General features: G+C 44.8%; 1 protein-coding gene across 4 annotated transcripts in view; it reads right to left on the bottom strand.

Annotated features, from left to right (window-relative positions):
- TRPC6 (transient receptor potential cation channel subfamily C member 6) overlaps nt 1-8834 on the bottom strand; it is a 75309-nt gene extending 66475 nt beyond the window's left edge. Inside the window, exon 1 of one of the 4 annotated variants that reach the window (XM_060179716.1) lies at nt 8199-8834. In XM_060179716.1, coding sequence (XP_060035699.1) covers nt 8199-8356 — 158 coding nt within the window. In that variant the 5' untranslated portion in view covers nt 8357-8834. Of the gene's footprint in view, nt 1-2571; nt 2610-8198 lie in introns of those variants that run through there. The other 3 variants (XM_060179718.1, XM_007520721.3, XM_060179719.1) reach the window with 3 other exon arrangements.
- Between the last annotated feature and the right edge of the window lie 386 nt (nt 8835-9220).

Below are 9220 nucleotides of genomic sequence, written 5' to 3' on the forward strand. Positions count from 1 at the left end.
TGAGAGAGAGAGGTGGATAGAGACATCACAGGCCCAAAATTCCTCCCAGTGGGAAGGGGGCTAGACTTGCGCCTGGGTCATTCACATGGCAGGGTCACAGTTTAGGGGGATGGGGAGAGTGTGTGGCAGTGAGGGTCAAAAGCTAACGAGGAAGCAAAGAAGCATGTGCTCAAGTAAACAAACGAGCTCAAGCGCCAGCTGATGTGCTCAGAGTCAGAGACCCTTGGGCAATGTATTTTATCTCTCTGAACTTCTGTTTCCTCATTTGCAAGTGTAAATACTTGAGAGCTCACAGAAAATTTGCTGAGGATTAAGCCGACTAACATGAATAAAGCAGGACACCGCTATAATATTATTCCTGCATTACTATTTTTTAGTATCTTTCATTTTTTTCTTTAGTAGTTTAATATTGATTCACAAAATTATAAGGTAACGGGTATAATTCCACACCTTTCCCAACATTACTTTCATTATTTTATTTTTTGATAGAGGGTAAGTCAGTGAGAGGTAAGAGAGGGAAAGAGAGACAGAAAGGCACCTGCCGCACTGCTCCACCTCTTGTTAAGCTTCCACCTGCAAGCAGACACTAGAGGCTTGAACCCAGGTCATCAAGCATGGAAACGTGTTTGCTGTAAAGTCAGCTAGAGGGGACCACGCGGTGGCACACCTCATTAAGCGCACATAGTACTAAGTACAAGGTCCCACACAAGGACCTGGGTCTGAGCCCCCACTCTCCACCCGCAGCGGGTCCACTTCACAAGCAGTGAAGCAGGTCAGCAGTTGTCTTTCTCTCTCCCTATCTCCTCCTCCCCTCTCAATTTCTCTCTGTCCTATCCAATAAAATAGAAAAATGACCGCCAGGAGCAGTGGATTCACAGTGCAGGCACCAAGTCCCAGCAATAACCCTGGAGGCTAAATAAATAAAAGAATCAGCTAGAGAGACTGGTAGTGGCACACCCAGTTAAATGCACCCATTACTATATGCAAGGACCTAGGTTCAAGCACCTGACCCCTACCTACAGGGGTGAAGCGGGTCACTTCACAAGGTGAAGCAGGTCTGCAGGTGTCTGTCTTTTCTCCTCCTCTCTGTCTTCCCTCCTCTCTCAATTTCTCTCTGTCCTATCCAACAGCAACAACAGAAATAACAACAATAATAATACTGACAACAACAATAAACAACAAGGGCAACAAAAGGGAAAAAATAGCCTCCAGGAGCAGTGAATTAGTAGTGCAGGCACTGAACCCAGTGATAACCCTGGAGACCAAATAGTAATAATAATAAAGTTCAAGTCTCTTAAATTCTACACAAATCATGAAATATGTCATTTGCTTTATAAATTTTCATGTCATTTTCTCTTTCATTTACCTTGACTCTAATAACACAGCAAATACCATATTTTCTAGATTCGGGATACACAGGTCTCCCATTTTAACCTCCCTGGAAAATAACATGTAATCATCTAAGCTCTCTTGCAATTGCTGTCACTCAAGTGTCTGTGGCTATTATGACATAGTTTTCATTTCTACTGCATGTGGAAGAGGAATAACAAAGCTTCAGAATAGATGGAAGTGGCTATAAAATAGATCTTGAAACAGTAACTAAGTCTATGAAACAAAACAGAGGTTTATAGTGTGTATGAGTGTGTGTGTGTGTGTGTGTGTGTGTGTGTGTGTGTGTGTGTGTGTGTGTGTGTGTGTAAAAGGTGGAGTAAACATCAACAGCTGTGAATACAATTTGTTTGGGAGCATTTGGGGACTGCACAAATCCAGAATCACTACAGTTGCACAGCACAGAAAGCCTGTTGGTCTGTGGCAGGCCCTCCAGATTCTTTGATGAAAAGCTGTGTTGTCAGTTTTCTTTTTGGCACAGGAAATACCATGAGGGAAAACATGGGCACTGAAGTCTGCTTAGAAAGGACTCAGGAAAAGGCCATTCTGAACATTAAGGGACAGTAGAACTACCTTAACATATTTATTTTGTTTCAATGTTACTTATTACATCTGCAAAGGTCATATGACTCTAGTTACTCTAAGTAGCAGTTTCAATAGGCATCATATAAGATCTGACTTATAGTTTAATTGATAAAAGTTTTTGAAAGCATATAAAATATTAGGGCAGGTTATAACTAATAGAACTTTAGACCTAATGAAATATGATCTTTGTGATTCTCACATATCAGTCTGGCACATCAAAGGGGCTTAAACAAAGATAGATGCATCCTTCAAGACTGAGCAGTGTCTACCCCTCCCCACATTTCTAAGGAAGCCTTTTCCTAGGAGTAGTGGACATTCTCCCAGCTCAGGGATCAGATTCCAGAGCCTCCGCTGCCACCCTCCAACCTACTCAGTGCAAAACGCTCTTTAAAAGGTGTTACCCTTATAAGAATGAAAATGAATCTTGTCTAAACAATCTATCTGAAGAAAATCTTAAAAGACATGTGAATGTTGTGTCATTTCCAATTCTTATTCTGACTCTCAGGAAAACTCTTGTTAGTAATCCCACAAAGAGGAAACTTCTCCCAACCCCCTGCTGGCCCCCTGCATGTCAGGGCAAAATGCTCTGTGCCACACCTGCCACACCGCAGCACCACTGCCACTGAAGCATGCAATCCGTCTTCACATGACTGTCCACACTGTAACTGACTGCTGACAGTATGCACTTTTTCATGCAAATACTGTGCAGCAGTGAGAGCTCCAGCTTCACACTAAAGTTAGAGGCAGGCAGGTCTGTTTTTCAGACACAGCCAGCATTAGAGCATAGTGAGCTCAGCCATGCAGTGAAGAGCAGTGACGTGTGAAAACACAGGTTCGTCTTCTCTGATCCTTAGAGAGTCAGTATCCACTTGTAGGTGGTCTGGCAAAAATGAAAAAGGCAGCATGTAGTTTTGCTACATTTATGAGCTCCTTTGATGGCAAGGATGGATAGTTTTTCCAAACCTAGTCTCACTGTTTATGGAGGTAAATGATAAAATGCAGCCTTCTGCTTCTTCCCACTTCTGTTAACTGCTAGCTGTGTCATCTTTAGAAAATCCTTTGACTCTTTTTTACTGTGTGTTGTGTGCTGTGTATTATAAGTAAAATGAGAAACTGTTAAAATATTTACCTCATAAGTCTGTAAGTATTAAACAAGCTAATACCTTAATAAATTTTCCTGCTGTGTTCATAACTATTAGACATATATGTGGCTGTAATGTCAGAAATGATGTATAGATTAATGAACTCATGGCAGAAGAGGTGGAGTAGGATATTAAACTTGATCCTTGGGCAGAGGAGATGTGTCATGGTTATGCAAGACTTTACATGCCTGAGGCTGTGAAGTCTGAGTTCAGTTCTCCTCACCGCCATAAACCAGAGTGGAGCGGTTCTCTGGTAAAACAAAAATACATCAATTTTGATTTTCAAAAGTGATTAAGAGATCAATAGAAAGAGAAGTTAAATATATTTTTCACTTCTAGCCAAATGTTTCTTCCTATTTCCTTTGCTCCCAGGGTTAACATAAACGTAAGGAGCACAAGAGGAATCTTGCTTTAATAGATCACAACCAACCTCTTCATAAGCTCCTCAGGCACCTATGGAGAAAGGACTGCTAAGTACCTTTTCAGAAGCACAGTCGAGCCTGTATCCAGCCTTGCTGGAAAAAGTGGGGTTTGGTGGATGCTGAGAGCGTAGGAGTCTTTGTGCAACCTGTCGGTCCTTCTGCACTCACTAAGTGGGCTTTGTCCACATGATGAGAATTTACTGTCAGTGTACTTTTCTGAACATTGTGTAGCATTCTAGACTTCAGTGTTGTTATTTATGAAATGAAAATTAAAAGCTATTCAGTGGCAGCTTGGTATGACACCTAGAAGAGAACTTAAACAGGAATTCAGTGTTAGCCACCTCCCAAATATACGCAAATATTTTGCACTGGTTCTCTACAGCTACAGCACCTTGCATTAAAGAATAAATAACTTTGGTTAACGTCATGTCCCCTCCTAGTCCTGGCTGAATGACCAGAATGAGGCAGGGAACACTATGCCACAAACATAGTTGTTTGTCATTTTTATATACTGCTCTGAACAGAAAGTCTATAAGAAATGTGATTTAATTCCTTCCAGAGACTTAAGCATCTTGAATAGCATATCAAAATTAAGTGCCAAAGTAACTGAAGTGTCGCATATGGATGAGCATTTATCCATGTACTGAAAGTCAGCAGGAGATTCCTAAACAAAGAGCAATCACAAATGGTAATTTAAATCTGGATCCAATTACAGTTAGCATTTTCATGAAAGAAGGAGAAAAACAAGAATGGACTCAAGAAATATTTTCTTTTCCTGATTTCTTTTCTAAGTGGCAGCAATGAATTGCCTTATGATGTTCCTTCTTGTAATTCAAGGGGCATAACTGTTGGGGAGGGGAGTGCAATGTCTTCTTAGAGACAAAGCAGCTTTTCTTACAAAATAAATGTGGGCATTGCAACCTACCTGGCAATAGCCACAACCTACGATAGTGATCCCTAACAAAATTATTAATGATAAAATGTCAGTATCAATGTGTGTTGCTACCTTCAAGCCGGGGAGGCTTAGGAACTGAATAGGTAATTTTGTCATCAGAATACAGACCTCCAAAGTGGTCTATTAAAAGATATCTATCCAGGAGTGGGGCAGTAGCACAGTGAGTTAAGCACAGGTGGTGCAAAGCGCCAGGACCGGTGTAAGGATCCCAGGTCAAGCCCCTGCTCCCCACCTGCAGGGGAGTCCCTTCACAGGCAGTGAAGCAGGTCTGTAGGTGTCTTTCTCTCCCCCTCTTTGTCTTCCCTTCCTCTCTCTATTTCTCTCTGTCCTGTCCAACAATGACATCAATAACAACAATAACTACAACAATAAAAATACAAGGGCAACAAAAAGGAATAAATAAATAAATAAAAATAAATAAAAAAAAGATATCCATCCAGAGCACGGGGCAGTGGCACACCAATTGGGTGCACACGTTACTGTGCTCAAGAACTGGGTTCAAACCTCCACTCCCTAACGCACAGGGGATAAGCTTCACAAACGGTAAAAACAGGTCTGCAGGTAGGTTGGTAGATCTCTCTCTCTCGAGATCTCTCTTTCTCTGTCTCTCTCCTCCTTCCTTCCCCTTTCTTCCTCTCTTCTCTTCCCCCCCCCCCTCAATTTTTCTCTGACCTATCAGATAAAAGGAAAAAATGGCCACCAGGTGCAATGGGATTGTGGTGCAGGCACTAAGTCTGAATGATAACCCTGGTGGCCAAAAAGGAAGGAAGGAAGGAAGGAAGGAAGGAAGGAAGGAAGGAAGGAAGATAGGAGATAGATATGTAGATAGATATAAATATCTCCAGCTGACCAGGAGGTTCTGCAGTGCCCAGAGCACTGGATGGGCAGCATCACATGCATCGGGACGGTGCTCTAGTTCTCTCTCCTCTCTCTACCATAAAGAAGTTATTTATTTATTCTTTCATTCATTTGTAAAAGGGACCCATCCATCCAAATGACTATAGATGCTAAATGAAGACCACACTAACTTCCCTTTAGCAGCAACTTTCAAGGTGCAAATCCTCCACTAATGTCCAGGGCTAAGTTTGCTCTGAACTCTAAATCATTATTTCATGTCAAAGAAAAAGAAAACACAGTTTTTGCAGAGTACTCGTGATATCACTTATGTCTCAAAATATACCATGAGTGCATTTTCATTGTGTTTATTTTCAATGTTAAAATGGATTCAGAAACTTTGTATTAGGGTTCATTTACAGTGTTTCCTCTATTGTGTCTACAATTCCCATACACTGTGTTTAAATGGGTTTGTCTTCTTTTAGCTTTGTAAAAAATACTTATCTATTTATTTACTTTTGAAATGAGATAGCTACAGAGAGAAAGATACAGAGAACTACCAGAGCACTGCTCAGCTCTGGTTTAGGGGGTGCTGGGATTGAACCTGAGATCTCAAAGCCTCAGGCATGAAAATCTCTTGCATAGCCATTATGCTATCTCCATGGCCCCGGACTTGTCTGATTAACACTGACAGTGTTATTCATAAACAGGAGAATTCATGTTAATTTCAAACAGTTGCCTCTCCTGTTTTCTCCATCTCTTCTGGAATACTTGCTTTCTTACTCCATGACTCTGCACTGTTCATATTTTCTGTTTATGTCTCCACATTCGGGGTTTTATCATCAATCATACTATAGCCAGTCTAGCTTTTAACCCTTCAGGTTTTTCCATTTGTGCATTTTCTTTCTTTCTTCCCACCGCCCTCCCCGTTTTTTTTTCACCAGAGCACTGCTGAGCTCTGGCTTAAGGTGGTGCTGGGGTCTGAAGCTGGGACTATAGGTGTAAGTCACTTTGCATAACCATTATGCTATCTTAACCCCCTGCCTGTGCATTTTCGTAAGACATATTATTTCTTTGCTTGAGGCTTGATTTTATTAATATGTTGTCAACATATACCTACATACCTACAAATACCTAGAAAATATTATATACATATATAATATATATTCTTATACGTTGCTATCTTATCTCGTTCTTAAGAATTCAATACTGCTGTCTTGTGTGATTCTCATTGGGGACTGCATCTTCTGCTGACTCTCATTCTTAGCTGATTACTTGTTTGTGTTCCTTGTCCTGTATTACACAGAGGATTTCTCTGGCAGAGCTTGCTATTGTAGTGAAAAATCTCTGGCAGTCTACATGGTGGATGCTACTTCATAACTGTTTCATGCTTTGGTTTTCTAGGAGTCCCAGGAGTATTTTTCAGTGTGACAGTTTCTAGGTCAGTTAGGTGGTGTAAAAAGGGGAAAAAAAGAAAGAAAAAGAAAAAAAGAAACTCACATTCCCTGCACACCCAAAGAAAAATGGTTCTTAGGAGAAGAGTTCTTTTCCTCTCCCTAATGAAGTTTCTTGTTCTTACTATGTGCTGGGGATATTTTTCTAGCCTAATGTTTATATAAAGGGGTCTTGCTTTATGTACAGGCAAGGCTGTCACTCACATTGTCACCTTCTCTGGAATAAGGCTTTACCTGTAGTCATGTTGGCAACTAAAGAAAAGAAAAAAAAGCAAACAACCCCCCATACTGGTTTTGGAAAATTAGGATTGTTCCAAGGCAAAATGTTCACTCTTTATCATCTGATCATTCTATAATCACTCATTACAAGGCCTCTGGGGGAAAACATTGTGGTTATCTATTAGGGATGAGGGAGACTAAATAAAGTTTGACAAATAATGAACAAGCCATAAAGTAACAACTTCTAGTTGTCCCCAAAACTGGCCAGAGCGTTTTCTTCACATGTGGCTTGCTGCCTCATTGGAAAATATATCAAATAACAAAAAGTAAAATTCTCGCCTATGGGACGGACATTCCACTCTTCCAATTTTTGGGAAGCAATATAGATTTTTGTTTTTGTTGCTCAACTCAGTTTAAGATTAAAGTACCAAACATATACTACACCACCCTTCGGAGACCTCAGATCTAAACCAATTTTTTTAATCTGTATTTTAAAGATAGGTCCTAAAAGCAAATATGAAAATAGCAGCTTTCAGAGTGATCAGGATCAGTTCCTTTTTCTATTTTCTGCTTGGCATGTTATCTCCCCGCTGTTCAGAGTGGCCCGTGACCCAGCCGCCTGGGCGCGCCTTTCTGCCTGCGCGCACATACCTTTGGAGTAGCCCGGTACTGTAGTTACCTGGGGTCGCCAACAGGTGCGCGCTCAGGTAAAGGGGGCTGTAGCTGGGGTGCAGAGTCCTCTCCCTCATCCCACGCGCGGCCTGTCCCCCCAAACTACAAGTTTTAAATAAAATAGCAACGTTATCCAGCATGCGCCAAAACGACCCTGGCACCATGCTCCTCCAGTTCACCCTGCGGACGGGGAAGGCAGATCTTCAGTCACCCCGACTACCCCAGGACCGCAGGCAGGGGCCGGGGACCAGGGGCCAAGGGGTACCGGGGACAGCACCCCCTACACGTGCGCACGCCCTCTCGGAAGTTTCCCGCCACGGAGTGAGACGGGGTGCGGGGGATGCCGGCTTTGCGTGCCCGGTGGTCCGGCCCGTCTCCCACCTGCGCGTTTGGCTGAGCCACGCAGCGTGTCCGCCGGTGCGGGGACTCGGGACACCGGAGCCCGCTCCCCGCTCCCCGGCGGCGCGCCCGCCTCCCCCGGTGCAGGCCGGGCCCGCGCCCTCGAGGGCCGGCGGGCGGCACTTACGGGAAGGCGTAGTAGCCGTAGGGCGGCAGCGGGGGCTGCGGGCCGCCGTCGTCCAGCTCCGCGTCCATGAGCAGGTAGTCCCGGCTCTCGTAGCGCCGCGCGCCCGCCGCCGGGGGAGAGCCGCCCCTGCGGGGCCCGCACGCCGCGCTCAGGCTCATGGCGGCCGGGCTGCGCTGCAGGGGGCGCTGTCTCCTCGCCGCCCACTCCTCTCCCTCCCCGGCGGGTGGCCAGACCGCGGGGGTCTCCGCGAGGACCTGGCCTGGGGGCGCCCCGGAGGCCGCCAGCGAACGCGGGAGGGCGGCGGGAGCTTGGAGCCCGGAGGCAGCGCTAAGTTTCTTTGTCAACCGAGACTCTGGCCCGGCCCCGCCTGCTCCCCGCAGCCGCCGCCAGTCGCCCACCTCTGGAAGCTGCGGGGGCGCGCCCGGAGCAGCCCGCGCTTTCCAGCAACTGGACCTGGACGCACCTCCAGGAGGCGGAGCCACATGCTCGCTCCCCCCCCCCCCCCGCCCCCTCACCTCGTCCCTCAGCTTATTTAGAAATCCTGCAAGTGGAGAACTTTCTAGGAAGCTTCCCTCCGAAAAAAATCTAAGGAAATCTGTGCTTGAGAAAGAGCAGCAGTCTCTCTCCAGATTTCCGTGCCTTTCTAGCCAATGCCCAGCCCCCGAACACACCGAAACCCTTCACTTAAAATGAACAGCAATCTGTGTTCCCAGAACCAGATGCTCACTTCCTGAGCTTGACAACTGAGGCCAGCAGCCTGCTGTCTTGAAGGAACTTTGCTTCCACCCCGCAACTCTCGATATTTCCTAGCTTCCCCAAACTGTTTTCCAGTGTTCAGTTGACTTTCTTGAAATCCTGAGTCTGTGTTCATACCCTCGCGAAGTGAAAACTTCTCAACAAGGATGAACTCGGTCTCTGCAGTCGTTCAAGCAGTCCCCCTGTTAGGAATCCATTCATTCATTCATTCATTCACCAGCTATTTATTCCACGCCAGCTGTGTGCCAAGCACAGATGTAGCATTT

Source organism: Erinaceus europaeus, chromosome 20 (assembly GCF_950295315.1).
Source record: "Erinaceus europaeus chromosome 20, mEriEur2.1, whole genome shotgun sequence".
In the NCBI taxonomy this organism is placed as follows: Eukaryota; Metazoa; Chordata; class Mammalia; order Eulipotyphla; family Erinaceidae; genus Erinaceus; species Erinaceus europaeus.